The following is a 22,346-nucleotide window of genomic DNA, read 5'->3' on the forward strand; positions in this document are numbered from 1 at the left end:
TACACGTGAGCTACAATCACTGGCGATGTTCTCGGGTCTCGCTGGCAACAGTGTCGAATTCATACTTAGTGATGTATCGGGGTAAGCGTAACCAGTGTGGGAAATAGGTACATATATTGGGTGTTTGAAAAGTAACAGATCTTACTGACATTCCTGCAGCGTTGCCAAGTCGTGCAAATCTGCTGAATAGTGAATGTGCAGCGTGGCAGGCAGTGGCAGTGTAGTAGGGCGTACCCAGTTCTGCCCACATTACAGTGTTAGATATACAGCTAATTCTCACCGTGCGCCCATTACACGGGGCGGGTCCATTGCCTGTAATGCTGTCAATTATTGTATAACGTACCAACACTATAAATGTTTACTCCAGTTTATTTTTGATTGGGTGGTGATTTTTACGTAACACATGACATATTGTAGAATGCGTGATTAGTAGGCACTACGTAGCCATAGATAGCTAGGAGAAGCGAAATATCGGGATTTATTACTATACATTTTTAATCCTTCGTTTATTTTGTATAGATCTTAAAAGACGCGTTCCTTGGAAATCTACCAATTTTTTTGTTTCATCTAATTTCCGAACGTTTTAAATTATAATGCGTAAATGAGATTTCAAAACATAAATAATGTACTAAAAGGTGGATTATCCGTACACTTCTCTTAAAAAAGTACGAATGTAAAGTCAGTATTAAATTAGTTATCTTCTAGTCTGCAGTACACGATCACGAGACTGTGTCAGTACTTCAATGAAATAATAATTGATACTAATATAAAGTCTCGTTTTGTCAGTGACCTAATTATCAATGGTATTTTTGATTACAAATAATTTAGTGTGTCTATTTATTGACACAGGTTATAAGTGTAAGTAAGAAATGACCTAATATTTCTAACTTTGCCTCATTATGAAGCATTTAATCAATCAATAAAAATTAGTATACTGCAGTGCGGAAAAAAATTGTAATATGTGTTTAGTGCTTAAAATAATGAATACATTGACAGAAGATATCAAATTGGTACAGTTTAAATGTTACATTGTTACATAAAAATTCAATTGATGCAGTTTAAAGTTGTGTATGGAAAACATGAATTTTCATTGATTAGGTGCCACTGGTAAAACCATTTTAAATATCAGTTGAATGCTTAAAATGAGAATTTAAATTGAGCTCTAAAGACTAATATTCAAAATTTTCTAGCCTAATGTATAATTTGTATTTATAAAATGATTATCGAGGTAGTTCGATGGTAAGTGAAACTGAATGTGTAAGTAGAAATGGGCGAAACAGCGATGTGGAGGAGAGTGAGCTTTATAGTGAGTAAACTGGGATATGCGATACGTTCTGTTCAGAACAACCATGCACTAGCAAATGAAACTGTATGTGTAAGTAGAAATGGGTGAAACAGCGATGTGGAGGAGAGTGAGCTTTATAGTGAGTAAACTGGGATATGCGATACGTTCTGTTCAGAACAACCATGCACTAGCAAGTAAAACTGAATGTGTAACTAGAAATGGGTGAAACAGCGATGTGGAGGAGAGTGAGCTTTATAGTGAGTAAACTGAGGCATGCGATATCTGTGCAGAGCAACCATGCACTAGCAAGTGAAACTGAATGTATAAGTAGAAATGGGTGAAACAGCGATGTGGAGGAGAGTGAACTTTATAGTGAGTAAACTGAGGCATGCGATATCTGTGCAGAGCAACCATGCACTAGCAAGTGAAACTGAATGTGTAAGTAGAAATGGGTGAAACAGCGATGTGGAGGAGAGTGAGCTTTATAGTGAGTAAACTGGGATATGCGATACGTTCTGTTCAGAACAACCATGCACTAGCAAGTGAAACTGAATGTGTAAGTAGAAATGGGTGAAACAGCGATGTGGAGGAGAGTGAGCTTTATAGTGAGTAAACTGGGATATGCGATACGTTCTGTTCAGAACAACCATGCACTAGCAAGTAAAACTGAATGTGTAACTAGAAATGGGTGAAACAGCGATGAGAGGAGAGTCAGCTTTATAGTGAGTAAACTGAGGCATGCGATATCTGTGCAGAGCAACCATGCACTAGCAAGTGAAACTGAATGTGTAAGTAGAAATGGGTGAAACAGCGATGTGGAGGAGAGTGAACTTTATAGTGAGTAAACTGAGGCATGCGATATCTGTGCAGAAGCAACCATGCACTAGCAAGTGAAACTGAATGTGTAAGTAGAAATGGGTGAAACAGCGATGTGGAGGAGAGTGAACTTTATAGTGAGTAAACTGGGATATGCGATACGTTCTGTTCAGAGCAACCATGCACTAGCAAGTGAAACTGAATGTGTAAGTAGAAATGGGTGAAACAGCGATGTGGAGGAGAGTGAGCTTTATAGTGAGTAAACTGGGATATGCGATTTGCTCTGTGCAGAGCAACCATGCACTAGCAAGTGAAACTGAATGTGTAAGTAGAAATGGGTGAAACAGCGATGTGGAGGAGAGTGAGCTTTATAGTGAGTAAACTGAGGCATGCGATATGCCCTGTGCAGAGCAACCATGCACTAGCAAGTGAAACTGAATGTGTAAGTAGAAGTGGTGAAGCAGCGGTGTGGAGGAGAGTGAGCTTTATAGTGAGTAAACTGGGACATGCGATACGTTCTGTTCAGAACAACCATGCACTAGGAAGTGAAACTGAATGTGTAAGTAGAAATGGTGAAGCAGCGGTGTGGAGGAGAGTGAGCTTTATAGTGAGTAAACGGGAGCATGCGATACGTTCTGTGCAGAACAACAATACACTAGCAAATGAAACTGAATGTGTAAGTAGAAGTGGTGAAGCAGCGGTGTGGAGGAGAGTGAGCTTTATAGTGAGTAAACTGGGACATGCGATATATCTGTGCAGAGCAACCATGCACTAGCAAGTGAAACTGAATGTGTAAGTAGAAAGTGGTGAAGCAGCGGTGTGGAGGAGAGTGAGCTTTATAGTGAGTAAACTGGGATATGCGATACGTTCTGTTCAGAGCAACCATGCACTAGCAAGTGAAACTGAATGTGTAAGTAGAAATGGTGAAGCAGCGGTGTGGAGGAGAGTGAGCTTTATAGTGAGTAAACGGGAGCATGCGATACGTTCTGTGCAGAGCAACCATGCACTAGCAAGTGAAACTGAATGTATAAGTAGAAATGGGCGAAACAGCGATGTGGAGGAGAGTGAGCTTTATAGTGAGTAAACTGGGATATGCGATACGTTCTGTTCAGAACAACCATGCACTAGCAAATGAAACTGTATGTGTAAGTAGAAATGGGTGAAACAGCGATGTGGAGGAGAGTGAGCTTTATAGTGAGTAAACTGGGATATGCGATACGTTCTGTTCAGAACAACCATGCACTAGCAAGTAAAACTGAATGTGTAACTAGAAATGGGTGAAACAGCGATGTGGAGGAGAGTCAGCTTTATAGTGAGTAAACTGAGGCATGCGATATCTGTGCAGAGCAACCATGCACTAGCAAGTGAAACTGAATGTATAAGTAGAAATGGGTGAAACAGCGATGTGGAGGAGAGTGAACTTTATAGTGAGTAAACTGAGGCATGCGATATCTGTGCAGAGCAACCATGCACTAGCAAGTGAAACTGAATGTGTAAGTAGAAATGGGTGAAACAGCGATGTGGAGGAGAGTGAACTTTATAGTGAGTAAACTGGGATATGCGATACGTTCTGTTCAGAGCAACCATGCACTAGCAAGTGAAACTTAATGTGTAAGTAGAAATGGGTGAAACAGTGATGTGGAGGAGTGTGAACTTTATAGTGAGTAAACTGGAATATGCGATTTGCTCTGTGCAGAGCTACCATGCACTAGCAAGTGAAACTGAATTTTGTAAGTAGAAATGGGTGAAACAGCGATGCGGAGGAGAGTGAGCTTTATAGTGAGTAAACTGAGGCATGCGATATGCCCTGTGCAGAGCAACCATGCACTAGCAAGTGAAACTGAATGTGTAAGTAGAAGTGGTGAAGCAGCGATGTGGAGGAGAGTGAACTTTATAGTGAGTAAACTGGGATATGCGATTTGCTCTGTGCAGAGCAACCATGCACTAGCAAGTGAAACTGAATGTGTAAGTAGAAATGGGTGAAACAGCGATGCGGAGGAGAGTGAGCTTTATAGTGAGTAAACTGAGGCATGCGATATGCCCTGTGCAGAGCAACCATGCACTAGCAAGTGAAACTGAATGTGTAAGTAGAAGTGGTGAAGCAGCGGTGTGGAGGAGAGTGAGCTTTATAGTGAGTAAACTGGGACATGCGATACGTTCTGTTCAGAACAACCATGCACTAGGAAGTGAAACTGAATGTGTAAGTAGAAATGGTGAAGCAGCGGTGTGGAGGAGAGTGAGCTTTATAGTGAGTAAACGGGAGCATGCGATACGTTCTGTGCAGAACAACAATACACTAGCAAATGAAACTGAATGTGTAAGTAGAAGTGGTGAAGCAGCGGTGTGGAGGAGAGTGAGCTTTATAGTGAGTAAACTGGGACATGCGATACGTTCTGTGCAGAACAACCATGCACTAGCAAGTGAAACTGAATGTGTAAGTAGAAATGGTGAAGCAGCGGTGTGGAGGAGAGTGAGCTTTATAGTGAGTAAACTGGAGCATGCGATACGTTCTGTGCAGAACAACAATACACTAGCAAATGAAACTGAATGTGTAAGTAGAAATGGTGAAGCAGCGGTGTGGAGGAGAGTGAGCTTTATAGTGAGTAAACGGGAGCATGCGATACGTTCTGTGCAGAACAACAATACACTAGCAAATGAAACTGAATGTGTAAGTAGAAGTGGTGAAGCAGCGGTGTGGAGGAGAGTGAGCTTTATAGTGAGTAAACTGGGACATGCGATATGCCCTGTGCAGAGCAACCATGCACTAGCAAGTGAAACTGAATGTGTAAGTAGAAGTGGTGAAGCAGCGGTGTGGAGGAGAGTGAGCTTTATAGTGAGTAAACTGGGATATGCGATACGTTCTGTTCAGAACAACCATGCACTAGCAAGTGAAACTGAATGTGTAAGTAGAAATGGTGAAGCAGCGGTGTGGAGGAGAGTGAGCTTTATAGTGAGTAAACGGGAGCATGCGATACGTTCTGTGCAGAACAACAATACACTAGCAAATGAAACTGAATGTGTAAGTAGAAGTGGTGAAGCAGCGGTGTGGAGGAGAGTGAGCTTTATAGTGAGTAAACGGGGGCATGCGATACGTTCTGTGCAGAACAACAATACACTGTCGCTGCAACTCGGTTTTGTTACAGGTGGTGTGTGTTGTAGATGCTCAGAATCTCGGCTGTGGGGTGGGGCCTTTAGTCACATCGTTTCCTTTTAGCGAAATTTTCCTGTTGCAGCCTTTTTAATATTAACGACTCAGAATATATTCGTGGTATCTTCGTTTAACGTTAGCTCCAGAGCACTTGCTCGCACTCGTTAAAAACCTTTTTTTAGGGAGGTAACAGGCGCAAATTTTAAAAATTTACTCTATCTATCTTTCAAAACTTGCCTAATTAATAAAGTTTTCGTGATCTGCGAATAACTATGTAGAAAAAACAGATAATATTAATTGAATATCCACAATTATACTTTACACGCTGACAAAAATATGACTTAATAACTACCTTTATAATATGTTTGGTATAAAATACAATTTAGCCATTTTTAATTAAAATAGATTAAATTAGAAGAAATTAAAAATTTGGAACACAAATACGATGCCTGTAAAACAGTCTTAGTCGAAATTGGATAAAACACTGGGTTCAGATATGTGTACACGTACTAGAAAAACATACCAGTCGCCAATTAAATGTACATTACATTGTATATAGTAATGAATTTCACCAATCCCACCCACGTTCATTGTTGTTAAAAGTATTTTTTTTTTAACAATGCATTGTAACAAAATAATATGACACTTTATATAAGGGATTTCTTACACTTAATAAATATGTACCTACCTGCATATTAAACTTAATACACTCCTGGACAAAAGTTTCACACCACTGCAGTTTTTGTTTATAAAGTCTATTACAGATTTATTAAGTAATATTTATATTAATCTTTCTCTTTTATTTTGTGCTGGGGAAATAAAATGGACAAAAATAAATTACAAAAGCTGTTATATTCCAAATATTAGAAAAAGTGTATACAGCAGATAAGGTAACCATGGTTGTTGGAGGGTAGTTTCCAGTTCTTATACACCCCGCATTCTCCAGACACGCTGACATGTATCTGGAAAAGTTAATTAACTAGTAGTTGCGGTTTAGTGTAATGAAATAAGTAACTGAAATTTGGATTTTTGTTGATTTTTCGTATTTAACGACATGGATAGGCAATCGACCGACCAGTTAGAGAAATACTAATGTGGAATGGGTGTTTCTGCTTGTAACATATGCACTTCTCGAGGTGACTATGTTATTTGTTGCTTTTTGTAGCAAAAGAACTAATAGGGCTAGACGCTGACAGTTCCAAGGACAACCTCCAGTGTTGAATAATGCAACGAGTTACCCAAATTGGTACAGTTAACTCACCTCAACACTAAGTAACCGGTTGCTTGTACAAAATCAATCCACTCAACCGCCTATTACGTTCTGGTGTTAGAATCCGTCCTATAATTTAACACCCTGAGAGTTGCCAATCTCTATTTGCATAGTAAAGGTTTTAATTCCATAAAACAAATTAGTGAGAAAACCGGTAGCGGTTGTATTTGTTCGTTAACATCACTCCTACAGTAGGTGCGCACCTTTCACTATAGCTTTGCAACAGCTTGGCAACGCAGCGCCATCAGTATCTCATCCCGCCTGTCACAGTATCTCGTTTAGCGAGGACTCACAACTAAGCTGCCGGTGGAAACCATAATATTTCTTTAAAAATGAATAAATATTGAATAAATACTGTTGATGTAATTTAAGTAGATACAGAAACTCTTTTCCACAGATGGAATAATAAATGTTGACATGGTTGGAATATTTTAATTTTATTTCTTCACAGTGTGTACCTAAGCTATTTAAAAATTTAACTTTTATAATGAGACCGTATTTGAGATAGGTGCCTAAAAGTGTGTGCATAGTTGACACCGTAAGATCTATAACCCATAATGGTTATAAACTTATAACCGATTTTGAGTATCAGGAAGACAAATTAGAAAATTAGACGATATATTTGGTTACCGAGCACTTTTACTGCTTAATATTTCAAACAAAAGATCCTTTTTTTAAATTTGTTATTGATGATGGATGATTTGCAGGGATAGAAGGATGTCGGACATTACTTCTCGTGACTAACCTAAACATAAATAGGAGATAATGGGTTAGAGCTCCCTAGATACGCTACTGCTCTGCAATAAATGACTAAGTGGTGGGAGGGAGAGTGATATTAAAATTGCTGTTGCGAAGATGTGTGGCCATGGATGTTCCAAGTGTGCCAGCACAAGAGATGACTCACCATTGCACACCGAAGGTCACGAATATCAAACTGTGGAGGTTGTTGTACTCAAGATGTACTCGCGATACATCACCGTTGGTTAATTATTCTTTGTGCTTTTGATTTTTTTGTTTAATTAGTTTATTTTGTAACCATCTTAGAGTGTCTGCTGGCTGTGACAAGTTAGGGACTTTATTTGTATTATAGTTAGCGTTCGGTTGGGTATCTTTAATTGAATATTAACTCTGTCCCAGCCATGTTGTACAAACTGTTGGATCATTCCATTAGAAATTGTAGAAAATTAAATTAGTATTCTGGGGCATCTTGGCTCAAACAGTGGCTTAAGGATATTACTTTTTTTTAATAATGTAGTATAGGTTAGTGGAGGAAACAAATTGTATTTATTTGAAAGTAACTTTTAATTTACTTAAATTATATTTTTAAATAAAACCCCTTATTAAAAAAAAATTATATTTTGGTAAAAAAGCCCTTTCTTTCTCATGAATTACTGAAATATATGTCCATGTTCTGAAGGAACATATCATATTATACTGTATAAAGTTCTAAATTTTAACTTCACCCGTTTTCATTTCGAGCATGGCTACAAATTTTTCAGATTTTCTTCGAGTGCTTATAAACAAGTTTATTTATTTTTCCGCATTCAGAGAAGTTGTCAGGAAGAGCTGTGACTCTTAAATTAATATATAATGTAGTCAAAAACGACCGTGATGGCTTAATAAAATTTATGGTTTAGACCAAGAAACTAGTCACGATTTCTGTTTGTAGGCTTTTCATGAATTTTTGTGTCATGTTAATAATTTGCAATTACAGTTGCGAATGTTTATTCTAGATTTTTTATAAAACGAGACCCTCTATTTGAATAAGTATAAATCACAGTGCATTTAGTTTTATAGCTCACAGTTGCTACAAAGGGATTTTAATCGATGCCTTTTTTTCATCTTTTCTCTTTGATTTAAATATTGTGTTACATGATAATTGGCATTAAATACGTACAAACGATAAAATATAAATCATTAATACTTTTGCCAAAATTCATTTAATCTCTTAATTTACTGATGAAGCGTTGCATGAGTACTGAAATCGTTAATGAAAGTGACCTAGATGATGTTTTCTTTTAATATCGGATAAAACAAACCTAAGGGAAGCTATTTATAGAAATGCTGTTTTCTGGGAAGTATAACCCAATTACGTATTTTGTTTTGTTATCAGTATCGCTTCTGTTGATTCAGTGTCAAAAAAGCAGACAAAAATGTAAGATAATCCACTATCCGTCCTTAACAGCAAAGTCCTCAATCAAAACGCGCCATGTTGCTACTCGGAATTGGAAACTACATGGGGTGTTTAGAAAGTGCAATAGATGTTCCAGCACTGTGTCTGATTTGATGTAATTCATTTGCTTGGGTTTAAAATGTTTTAACTTAAAATCCTATGGTGCTCAACAACAAGGCTGATATGTTTCAAGAATGTAACTGTACGAGCAATTACACACCAACTTTTATAACTGTATTCATATTATTGAGAGATACTTGGTAAGTTAACCAAAGTATATGTAGGTTAGACCAATAATTCTATAAAAAGACAACATTTGTATAAAAATAACTAACAGTCTTCAAATAAATAATTAGAATAGGTTAAAGCTTAGATAATTTAACGTAAGAAATTGTGTACTTGTTAATTAAGTACAATATGTTAATAATTAATCAATTAATATCTTTCCAAATTTATTTATAGGAACTGTTGTTTTTGTTATATATGACGTATTTAAACAACAATTTGGAAGTGGTAGATAATTACATCTTGTAAAAGTGTCTTAATATGATAGGCTACTCCATATATTTCTAATCGACTTAAAAATGTTAGTATTGATTATAAAAGTTGGTGCAATAGGTTTTTGGTGTGATTAATTTTTATTTTAAAGTCACGACCCTTTAAAATAAGTTTCATGAAGACAGGAAAGATAGGAGAAGTGTGTTGTGTTTGTATGGTTCTACGAAGAATTCTAGGGTTTCCGTGGGGGAAATTTCGGTGCTTTTTGGGCAACTAGGCCCTAATAAAAAGGGCTAAAGATAAATATATGAAGCAAATGTAAGGCCACGTGGCGCTTTACTTAACTATACACGAACTGAGCATAGTTTAGCGAGGTGAAGCTTGTATAATAATGATTGGTGAAGTCACGAGGAACCACATGTATTGAACTGCTAGTTGTCCATACGTATGATCAGTATAACCGACCACTGATATTAACTCTGCACACAGGGAACGCGTTATCTGTAGATCTAATGACTCCTCTCGCTAGTGAGTCAAACACAGTGCAATCGTAAACACACATTCATGTTGTTATACTAGAGATAGGTGCGAAGCCGAGAGTAACTGCTAGTTGTCCATATATATGTGATCAGTATAACTGACCAGTGATATTAACGGGGCACACACGGAATGTGGGCGATTGAAGATAAAAAGTTATCAGCCTCTAATCAGAACGGAAAGGACGCTGTCCAGTTTCACAACAGGATATAAGAAAGTCAAGTGAATGATACATGAACCCACAGGGGCGTATTCACAGAGGGGGGGGGGTCTTCTCCTGAAACCCTGTGACAAAGGTATATTTTGTACCAATACATTTAGTAATAATTAAAAATATAAAAGCTATCAATTTCCACTTTAAAAAAATTATTTCGATTTTGTTTTATAAATAAAATTGGTATTGATTACTTACACCCAGCCTACAACCGGGACAAAACCCCTGAAGTATGTACGGTAACAGTGCCCGCGTGTTGAATCGTGCTATAAGAAATATTAGGGGAGTCGTAATAACATTAAATTCATTGAACAATTTCTCTACTTTTATTTCAACATTTTCAAACTCACTGTTCTTTTAATGCATACAACTTACCTTCTTGCTCGTTATTGTGCGGATCAGGAGATCGTACTAGAGTAGGCTAACATTAAATTCATGGAACAATTTCTCTACTTTTATTTCAACATTTTCAAACTCACTGTTCTTTTAATGCATACAACTTACCTTCTTGCTCGTTATTGTGCGGATCAGGAGATCGTACTAGAGTAGGCTAACATTAAATTCATTGAACAATTTCTCTACTTTTATTTCAACATTTTCAAACTCACTGTTCTTTTAATACATACAACTTACCTTCTTGCTCGTTATTGTGCGGATCAGGAGATCGTACTAGAGTAGGCTAACATTAAATTCATGGAACAATTTCTCACATAGAATATTCAAAACAATAAGATCAACCATCATATAACATATACTAGCCTGAACCCAAATAGTGGGTAAGGCACTGAAAGTGCGTATGGTCGAACGCAAGGTTCTTTTTTAGCGTCCTCAGTTAATTTGTTTTGTTTGGTCATCTTTAACCTTTCACATTTACTTATCTGTAGCTTTGGCCGAGAAAGAACTGTGTTGGAGCAAAATCTTTGGCCTGTTGCGTTAATGTGGGCTACAACAAATCTTTTCGAAAAGGAAAAATTAAATAAGATTTCATATTATGGGTATGTAAGTCACTATATTAAAGTCATAATAACTTAAACTGTTCTGTTTAAATATGAGTTCGAAATGTAGTCTTCTGTTATGCTATCATTTCTGGTCGTTTTAAAGTTTTTTTCTCAAAGGTCTAGTTTGTGAGATAAAAAAAAATTATTTGACTATTGATTGTAATTACATTTTTAGAATTCGTAACCTTCTAATTAAAAGTTTACAAACGTCCTCAAATCTTGTGTTTTGATGACCGTAACACATTTTTGATTAAGGCAAAGTTGCTGTTACGAACTTGAATTTTGTCCTGTACGACCAACTGTAAACTTTAAATAATTATTACCCTTTCTCTCGTCTTGTAATAAAAAATGTTTAATTTAGTTGTAACTTTGCATCGGTAGTTCTAAAAGAACGTTCTATAAGAGCATCGTTTTAAAAATAATTTTGGAATTTATCGGTAAACGAAAAACTATTAGAAGGAAGAATAAATAGCAAAATATGTTGTAAGAAAATGTATTTCTACTCGTTGTACAAAGTAATACAGTTATTCTTAAAATTATTACAAAAATAAATAAATATAATCTTACCTGTAAAATTGTTGTCTGATTATAACAAATATGATATTGAACATGTTGTACCTTTTGAGTCGTTTTATACTACGTTATTTATAATTTGTCACACAACTTCTTAAAAATACTATAATAAATGCAATTTTGTCGAAATTTTTTCTTTAACAAGGCCGCATTTAATTTAAAGTTGAACACTGTAACTTGATTATTTCATACAAAAACATAAAAATAAATAAATAAAAAAAATACACACGCACATAGACGCAAACGCAAAATAAAGAGTTTTAAACATTCGTTTATTTGGAAGACTATATTACGAGTATGTTTGATTGGACTAAGGAACGATATGTAAACAAAATCGGAAAACATTCTAATTAATTAAAGTGCTGCTGGTTATACAGTAATTAAGTTCTCAATATCTGGAATCTGGACTACGGATACAATCCGTTAATCAGCGACAAACATTTCTGTTTCTATAAACAAGCTTTAATTAGACCCAGTGTTTTTCCGCTGCTGTATTTAAGTCCCAAGAAAGCTTTTGTGCCCGACTTCAACTTTTATCACAACTCCCCCTTCAAGGACAATGGCCTCTTCTAAATATTTCACTCTTTCTTTATGAAGCTTTAAGAATCATTTGAAAAAAAGCTGCTTTAGCTCAGCGAGTTTGAAATGATTGCATTTTCCTGGTTAGTTAGTCTTATTTACAGTTCATTTTTTTCAGTTTGTGACAGTTATTTTCTTCTGCGTGTCCTTGATTTGATAAACGGAATTTTACAAATGGGAGTTAAAAGTGTAACTAAACATTTATCACTTTGAATAACTATATTATATCTTATTTATTGCCACTGAGAATTTTGGTAAATCACTGGGATGATTTCAAAATACAAGTGGACTGTAACTACATTTTTATAGTATATTCATAAGTTAGAAAGAATGGCGTAATTTCTTAATGACAGCATATTTGTAGTAACTCCTCTAAAATTATGTCAAGTTTTTGTATGATAGTAGTTATAGTAGTGAAGTCGGTATGTACATTATGGTGCAGTCGTGTGTAAACATTGTACATAAATGTCTCGTTTTATAAAACATAGTGAGTTTCGCTCACTGCGCTCTCCAAAGATCGTGTTATAATTCACGCCATTCTAATGTATTGTGTTTATATTATTATGGCAGTTGCGTAAACATGCATTATAGGTCAATATTGGGAAAATATTTGCAAATTTCCACGTAAATTAACTTTATTTAAAACATGAGTAATTTTATAAACATGATAACAATTTATTTTTCACACTCTAAAGGTGTTTCTGATTTAAGAATCAAAGCTGTTGGGGGGGGGGGGGGGGAAGAATTTATATGAAAATGAGGAAAGGTTAAAATTTGATTACTTTAGATGTGTTGAATTGTGAAATGAGAATTAACTATTGACGCGGGCTGAAAGCGATTGTGATTAAGGGTTACGGATTGACAGCCCGCGCGTTGAAGATATCAAGGTAGCAAGTGCTATATAGTGATATGCATATCACATCTTATCGCGTACAACGTTCAGATATCTCTTTTGGATACAAGCAACTCCAAACACACAAGTTTCGATATGATATGTAAGTATCTAACAACGACGGCAGTGTATTCGATATCATTTCGATAAGTACGATAGATATATACTGTACGCTCAGAACGGTACCGGTATATCCCGTTGTTCCCTTGGTACAAGGAAACACCATGTCCCCCTACATCTTGCGTTAATCCGGTTGTAACATAAGCGGGCTGTCAAGTGAGTAATCAAACAGATAGAGCGATGCGCAGTAGTGTAAAGTATCTATCTAATACGCATGCGCGACCGAGGCATTGAAATTCCGCCGCTCTCGGTTGTTATCAGTTTCAGTGGTTTACTGAAGTCCTTTTTAGCCATTCATAACAAGTTGTCCATTCAATGCGTCAAACTGTAATGTCGGCGAGGCAGGAGACGAAATATTGCACATTTTAATGAAACAAGGTTTTATAACATATTAGAAGAATCAATATTGCAAATTCTTCAGATTTTGTAAGGTGTATATTTTAAAGGTACGACATATATATTATATACGCATCCAAACCTGGTCATGGTTTTTTCGTTACTGCTGTTGATAATCTACCAAAAATAAATTTTTTACAAACATCAATTACATAGACGATCAACACTATTTGGCTGAAAAAATGTATCATTAAAATTAGTCACCTTGCACAATTTTGCGACAAAAATAAGGTCGACATTGTAATGCATCAAAAAAGTCAAGGTTCTCTTAAGTACGCGTGTACGTTTCAAATAATTCTTTTCTTTAAAGTTAGTATGAGTAGTAAGTAGTTATATAGCTGAATCATGTGATACGTGTTTCCTATCCACCATTAATCCCGACATACGCCCATATCCAGTTTCTCCATTCACCTTACTAACCTGAACACTAAGCGGATTGATCAAGCAGCGTTAGTCGGTTTTGGCTCACACTTTTTTCCTATACATTTTTTTTTAACTTGAGAATTTATTATTAGTTTTCAAGATTTTCGGATCAGTAGCCGATTGTCTTGATTAATTGGGATATTCGGGAACCGGTTAGCCGTGAGTATCCGTAAATAAAATCCAAGTAAATAGAAATTTGTCTTGAAATAAGCTGTTATGAATGATCCGAAATAACTGCCACACTTTCCATTCTGGAGATACACAATGGTTATTTAAGTGTGATACAATACTATAGAATTGAATCTTACTGAGTCAATATTTTGAGTTCGTGAGAAGCTATATAATAAGTTTTGTTTTGTTGGGATTTTTTCACAGCGAAGACTATATCCGCTGCGTCTCTGTGGCCAAGTTGGATCAATGTCGTCTATTGTCGGGTCTCTGTTATTATAAGCTGTGCCGCTCAAGTGGTATTTCCATTTAGAAAATTACTTCACAGTAAGCCGCTTGTGTATCTGATATACTTTTCTTGTTTTCATTGTAATTTACTGGCCGTACGTTTTAGGTTGATTGTTTTGCGAAGCCAACGTGTTCGGCGTTTCATAGTTATCGGGTTTCCTTCAGAGTTATTACGTTATGTTGTGAACATAAAGCTTTTCTCGTAACCACGCCGTCGTTTAACGAGTTGTTTGGTTCACAAATTATGTGGATTTGATAAGAATATTGGACATTTAATTTTTTTCACAGTTTGTTCAGGTTTTTAAAAATGATTAATATTAAATCTTGTCTTTTGCCAGTGACTAATTGCCAGTTTACTTGAATTGTAATTTAAAAAAATGTTTTTTTTATTATTGTTGTTGTTTGAAATTTATAATCATATTTTCATAAATTCTTTATGAACACTGTTATTAGTGAACACAAACTATTAATTTGAAGTACCATCTTTAGTATATTACTTGTGCTAGTAACTGCGAGTTGTCCAGGGCACGTAATGTTTAAACTGTTGGATAAAACAATAGTGTTCATTTTTTGCATGAAACAAAACATTGAACAATCATAACCAGGAACAAAAGTAAATTGCTCCCTTAGCAGTGAAAGGATGAAAGGGAAACTTGATTGGTATTCCATGAAAGGTTAAGCTGCAGAGCTCACTGGTATTTGTCTATCTGGCTGCTTTGTTTATGTATTGAACTGGTTATTGATGGCTGCTCTCACAAAAAACCTCTTTCCCATTTGGTGTTAGAATGAATTGAAAACTTTATTCCAGATCACATTCCACTTATATTCACTTCACCTTAGGGCTAACTAAATTTTGTTACTATATATTTGCTGAAGAGTTGTGGTATATGTTTTGAAGAGTTCTGCATTATACAAAATATGCATGGGACAAAGTATTGTTTAAAAAGTTATTGTTTGTTTAAGAATTAAATATTGTGTTAAAATTGTTTTAGATTCATAAAGCGGTTCTATTTTCTCGGGTATAAAATTGCTTGTGTGTTCTTGTGTATGGATTTTATGTAAATATTCGTAGATGTTCTCTTATTCAACCACTGGTCAAGGGTGTTTTTGTTATTATGCACGTACTTGTAGTGTAATGATGATATCCTCCAAAACACTTTTATGGATCATGTGTGTACGTTAAATATTTTAATTAAATATTCATTTATAACATAAGTACCCATGCTGTAAAATAGCATATGCTGCATTTTATAGAAATTCAATTGTAATTTTCAATAAAAGTGTAATTAAAATGGTTAACAATCTTAAGGAGTCCAGGACTAACATCTGGTATAAAAATCGTGTGTTGTGGAAACAATAAGAAGAAAAGCGTGGTTTACGTTGGCATTATTTATGTAATACAAGATAACTGTTGGCACTATAGATTTGGCACCATAATAATATTCAAAATATAGTGTATATTTAGTATATAATGTAATACATATATAAAAATTAGGATGAATTTAAAATTAAATTACTTAGACAATGGAAGGGGGATGAAGTGCTGCCTACTTGATGGCTTCTTTGTCCTAATTACTGGCATTTGCAACAGACGCATTCATTAGTGCCACATTGATTTGAGTGAAGGTTGAGTCTGGGAGTAGTGATTGGGTTGTAACCTTGTTTCCAGCAAAGTGTGAGTTTTTTTAACAACTGCTTGATGTGCTGCCCATTGGCCTGGTGAATCTTTTTTTATTTTCTACTCGAATCAATCCAATAATTCACTCTTGGTTATAATGACAAAGTGCTAGAACTCCATGCCATATTATCTTTTCCCAACTCATGCTATATGCCATCTTTTAAAAGTTATAAAGATTAATAATTCTTTTGTATACACTTTTATTTTTAACTTTTAATGGTTTAAATGAATATTACCTAAGTATAAGAAACAATAAATGGAAACATTTTGAAACAGTATTTGTTTAGTAACTTACATCCTGAGGGTAGTTTTCAAATTGAGAGCAAATATGACATAGTAAACAAAACAGAACTAAACAAATAAAACCTATGTTAAACACATAGTTATTGTAGTAACAGCTTCTGAAGTAGCATATGTTAATATTTACAGTTTATATTTTTTTATTTGAAGTTGAAGACGCCTAAAATTATGTCTCCTCGCCGACAGTATTAAAACATTTATTTTATGGTTTAATTACCAAGTTAAACAACAAAATTTATATTATTTAATTACTCACGGTCAGTAGTAAGATGGGTATATAAGAGATCTTCATAACTTTTTAAGAATTAAAGGTATCTTATTAGAAATACGTATGCCCAAATAAGAAAAAAACATAAATATAAAATATAATAAATCAAGATATAAGTAATAATAAAAAATTACGTAAGATTGTTTATTAGATGTTATGTGTCATAAAAGAACCAACTCAACTCTTTGTTATCATTATTTACGTTTTAATGTGCAAAAAAGCAAAACAGGTAATTGTCTGCAAGAATAAGTGTCGGCGAGGGGACATCGGCCATCGGTGGGGGGACAGCGGCCATCGGTTAGGGAGACGAGACGTGTTTTGCCGCGAAGGGACCATGCCATTTTGGCGAAAATATGAAAATCGTCAACAATCACTGACAATGTGATAGTTTTCTTAAAAGCATACTAACAGCTGTTCCTTGCCTTATATTTTAACTTTTTATTTCATAGTCATGAAAATATTACAATGTATAACAGTATGGTACCGATTCCAAAATAAAAATTGAAGATGTAATAGTTTTCCACTCAATTATTTAAATCATTTAGGTTAATAAATATAAATTTATTTAAATATAATAATTTCACAACAATTGTGAATTAAAACAAAATAACATAACCTAAACTTAATTTAAGATGGGTCTCGAAAGTTAGGTTTATTGACCGTGTCCTAAAATAAAAACAAAATTATCTATTCGAAGAAGAAAGAACATTGCTAAGCCTACAAATAAAATACATGACATTTTTATGTCGAACATAATTGCAACCAAAGTCTAGAAACGAACACTTTTTTCAAATTTATAGTACAGTCGTTCTCCTTGAAAATCCGTACTCGTGGGTGGTAGAGTCCTAGAATTTGATCACAACTAATCCACGCCGCGTCGTCTTCATCGGGTTGAATAGTCTTGGGAGTCATTACTTGGTTTCATAAAAAGGATGTCCAGGTCCCTACCATCGGAAACTTCCCCTTGAATTACAGCAATAAACAAACTACTATTATTAGTTAGTTCGTCTTTTTTTCTTTATTCCGATATCAAAATAAACAACTAAGAAAGCTTCTGATTTAAATCACTGTTGTCAGTTTGGATCATAAGTTACTTCTTGGAATGGTGTATTAATGCCTTCGTCTTCTAAACTTGAGTAAAGTTTAAGGCTTTAAGTGGGTTTCCACTGTAGAAACATCAGTTGACATTAAAAATTCAATTTAAGTAATGAAAAGTCTACTCGCAATGGAGAACGTCCCTACGCCGACATCGGCTGGTACATTCGTGGATGTCCGCAAAGAGTGACATCTGCGAGGAAACATTCTGTCGAGGTTTCCCGCTAAATATAACGACATTAGTTAGTCCTCCTCCGTAGACTAATGGTTATAGTCTCGGCTCTCTAATTGAGAAATCACGTGTTGAAATCCCGGGGAGGTCCAATCATGCACTTTGACAATAAAAACCAGTGAAACTTGAAGCTGGCATAGCTAAGACGATGGGGGATAAAAATTAGAAAAAAGACATTAGTTAGACACTGTAAGGTTTTGAAGTTAGGTCAGATTCAGTAACGGCAACGGCTCACCATACCGATAATATGAACGCAATTGTTCAAGAAATACATTGTTACAATACCGCAAGTGTTCAAGAAATACATTGTTACAATACCGTAGATTTGTTGGCACATTCTCATGCCACCTGTCGGGGGACCTTCAGCAAGGGGACAAAATGAGACATAACATTTATTAGAAAATAACTAATATAAAATACTAAAAACTAAAATAATTAATTTTATTTTTAAATGGATACCTACTTAGCATACTTTTGATCATCCTTAACCAATTCTAATTTTTATTTGTATATTTACTACTAAAATATTATTAGTCTGGGAATGATATTTGCTCTCAATTTGAAAATGACCCTTAAACACCAAATGGTCATTTAGACTTTCTTAGGACGCCTTTTAACAACTCAAAAACATGCAAAACAGTTTATATCCAGGCAACTATTTGTTGTATACCTGAGGTTAATGATTCATTAGCATTTGTAATAAAAAGAAATGAACACTCCAATATTTACAGTTATAAAACAATTTCTAGTAATTTCCTTTATAATTGTGGTTATGTCTAATGATAAAAATTGCATGTTTTTAGTTATTTATTTTTGGATTTTAATCTACCTGAATGGAGCAACAGTATTTATTTAATGTAAAGTTCTTATTCATTATATGTTGTCTGATTTCCTTGTAATTTGATTTAAACATAACAAAATATTTTCATATGTTTATAATCCCAGTATAGGATTGCTGGTGCTCAGAAGTCGAACTGTGAGTTTTAAACGAAAAACATGTCTATTTAGATAGAGAAAATTATGGCGCTTTGAAATTAATACATCTAGTTTTATTCAACAAATTACCTACTAAAATTTTACAGTCTATAAAAAATCCTTTTATTTATTTATTTTTTACTGATGATTATTTTGTGTCCACAGGAGTTCCGAGACAGCACCCACAGCCTACACCACTCAGGGCTGTCATTCACCAACCCTGGACTGAGCCCTGGCAGTGAGTTGGCCATCTTTCCTCCACCCGGGGTGTCCAGTGTACCTAGTGTCACATTTGAGCCCCTGCCAACACCCGTAATCCCTGCAAGGAAACCCCCTGCACTCGGCAACCCCTTTGCTGATTCTCTCAGTGACGCTGACTGGTTTGGTGAGTGTCTGTTCTGTTCTTAGTCTTGGTGGATATTGAGATCCTGAAATTGATATCTTCTTTTGTTGGCTTTATAACAGAATATATATATATATATATATATATATATATATATATATATATATATATATATATATATATATTATATAGAACAAATTAGATTGCTTAAGAGAACAAACACTGTACAGACAACAGTACTAGCATTTTTTACACTGATGGTTGCTAAAGTAAATTAAGGAAACTTGATATTGTTGAGGAATTTGTAACAGTGAGACTTGAATTATGGGAAAAGTTGTATTTAAGTTTGTTGTGTCTGTTAAATAGTATATGCAGTCAGAGATGGACGAAAAATGAGAACTTTCATGTCCAGAATAGTAACAGTTTTATTAAATTTCTATTTGGATTGTTGTCATCAATCTAGAAAACGATATTGTAATAACTGGCATTGTGATAGATATGTATTTTATATAGAGGATCTTGTTGCAAAGGTTTATTATTTATTGTGTGTATAATTTGCTAATAGAGAAGTCTCTTGTTATAGAGAGTCACATACTTTTTATATTAATGTTTACAAGAAATTCACTAAGTTTTAAGAACACTATTCCTAATTGTATAGTACTGTTGAGGTTTCATTGATTTACATGGATAAGACAAATACAAATCTAAAACGATTTAAAATACTGAAATTATATATTGTTGCAATCAATATTACTGTAAAGTACCTAAGTAGAAGGGAAATCAAATTAAAATTAAATGGTTCAAAGTCAGTTCATTGATATTGATTGTAACAACAGTAAACATTTATGCAGATATTTACACTACACTACAAGGTTAAGAGATAATAGAAGAGATAATAGAAATTGCTGACATAATGTCTTATCACTCATTTGTGCTTATAGTTTATATATACCCAGTATGTAATCTCCAAGAGATTTGAGTGTTATGTCTTGGATACTGTTGGAATTTAAAACAGAAATTTAAAATTTTTGGTATTAACAATAATTTTTTAAAGGTCTGTTTAATTTGCATATGGTTATCAATATTAAAACTGATAATTGTTTAGAATGTGGTAAAATATTGTGTTCACTTATTTTTAAAGAAGTACTAAGAAAATGTTTGGCTATGATTCAAGAGTATTTTGTTTCTAAATAAGGTTTTTATCTTTGAAAGAAACAGAAAAATCAAGTTTTACTAGTTACAAGATGCCCAAAACAAAAATACAGGGTGTATGAACTGAGTATTATTTTTGACAATTCTATAATTTACAATGTCAAAAGTATAAATATTTTTTTGGACTACAAATCAGTCAATGTTATTACCATGATGCATTAGAAGATATCCATTTCAAAATAAATTCAGAATTCATTAATTGAAAAAAAAAAAAAAAAAAAAAAAAAAAAAAAAAAAAAAAAAAAAAAAAAAAAAAAAAAAAAAAAAAAAAAAAAAAAAACAGCACTGAGTGATGTTGATAGAAACATGTAATATGTATTTAAAAGCAAACGTTTTAATGTGAAACATGTGGTAAAAATTCATATTAGAAATAACAATAAAATTAAACTGCCTTTAGTCAAAGTTTATAAAATAATGTGGTATTAAAAGACACTTTTATGCTCTAATTTAATCGCAGAGAAAAAATGTGTTTATTAATAAATACAATTAGAATCCCACTTATTCTAGTGGTACAATTAGTCTTGAAATCAAAGTGCATTTCTCAAGTCAGTAGAAGTGTTTAGGTAAGGGGAAAGGCAGTTGTGATTTTAGTATTGGGCAAAGTGTCTCAGTTAGTAGAGTCAGTTATTACTTGCAGAGTCAGTCTTGAGACTGTTACTATAGTCAATAGGGAGTGGTTAGGTGAAGGGCAAGGCAGTTGTAACTGAAGTATTTGGCCAAGTGCCTTAGTTAGTAGAGTCAGTTATTACTTGCGGAGTCAGTCTTAAGACTGTTACTATAGTCAATAGGGAGTGGTTAGGTGAAGGGCAAGGCAGTTGTAACTGAAGTATTTGGCCAAGTGCCTTAGTTAGTAGAGTCAGTTATTACTTGCGGAGTCAGTCTTAAGACTGTTACTATAGTCAATAGGGAGTGGTTAAGTGAAGGGCAATGCAGTTGTAACTGAAGTATTTGGCCAAGTGCCTCAGGTAGTAGTGTAAGTTATTGCTTGCCGAGTCAGTCTTGAGACTGTTCCCTAGTAACTCCTCTTGAGCACCCAGCAGGGATCACTTCTGGCTGGTTTATACCTACCAGTTGAACCCACCACTGGGCACAGCAAAAACCGATGTGCCACTTCAATCTGAGCAACCTTATGGATGTCCAGTACCGACACATTACTAACCGCAAATGTTGAGATTCTGGGGTTCATGGGAAATTCGATAGGTCTAGTCTACTGTGGAAGATAACTGTTGGAGTTGGTGGGGTTTGTTCCCTTACCTCAGAGGTTCTTATTAACCTCAACAAGGGTGTGGCACCCCCTGCCTACTTTGACTGGAGAGGCTGGTACAGAGCTGGCCTCCCCTTCTTCTGGGATGACTTTGAGATGTAGTGCCCTAATTCTGCCTCATGGATCTCGATAGGAGGCGGCCCCTACTCCCTAACCTTACCCATCCTGAATATCCTATCACTCCGGAAGCAGCGCAAAGGTTCTTACAGGACTAAGTGCAATTTATAAGCTTCTTGTCCTAAGAGAGACTCCTCTTGAGCTTCTTGAGCCTTGATTTAATAAACTTTTATTTTCGTTGAGCCTTGTTATTTAATGTATCACAGCCCCTGAGCCATAGTGAAGGTATTAAGTTTACTGTGAAGAAGAAAACATTGCTGTAATAGAAAAAGATGATAAACTGAAAAATTATTATGTATCACTAAATTTTATACTAGGAATAGTTGTTTTGCCAACTTACCAAACAACACAAAATAAAGAGTTAATGTTGTGCCACAGCATTTTTTAATTCCTAAATGTAAGATGTTGAAATTTGACGGTGATTCATATAAAATACATAAAAATCTCCATTTTAGTTGTATTTGGTCTGGAAATTGGATAGCAC

General features: G+C 34.8%; 1 protein-coding gene across 1 annotated transcript in view; it reads left to right on the forward strand.

Annotated features, from left to right (window-relative positions):
• Positions 1 to 22,346, forward strand: part of LOC124354341 — a 148,686-nt gene that overhangs the window by 73,541 nt on the left and 52,799 nt on the right. The window contains 1 exon segment of the mRNA XM_046804715.1: positions 19,092 to 19,311. Coding sequence (XP_046660671.1) covers positions 19,092 to 19,311 — 220 coding nt within the window.

Source organism: Homalodisca vitripennis, chromosome 2 (genome assembly GCF_021130785.1).
Source record: "Homalodisca vitripennis isolate AUS2020 chromosome 2, UT_GWSS_2.1, whole genome shotgun sequence".
NCBI classification, from domain to species: domain Eukaryota; kingdom Metazoa; phylum Arthropoda; class Insecta; order Hemiptera; family Cicadellidae; genus Homalodisca; species Homalodisca vitripennis.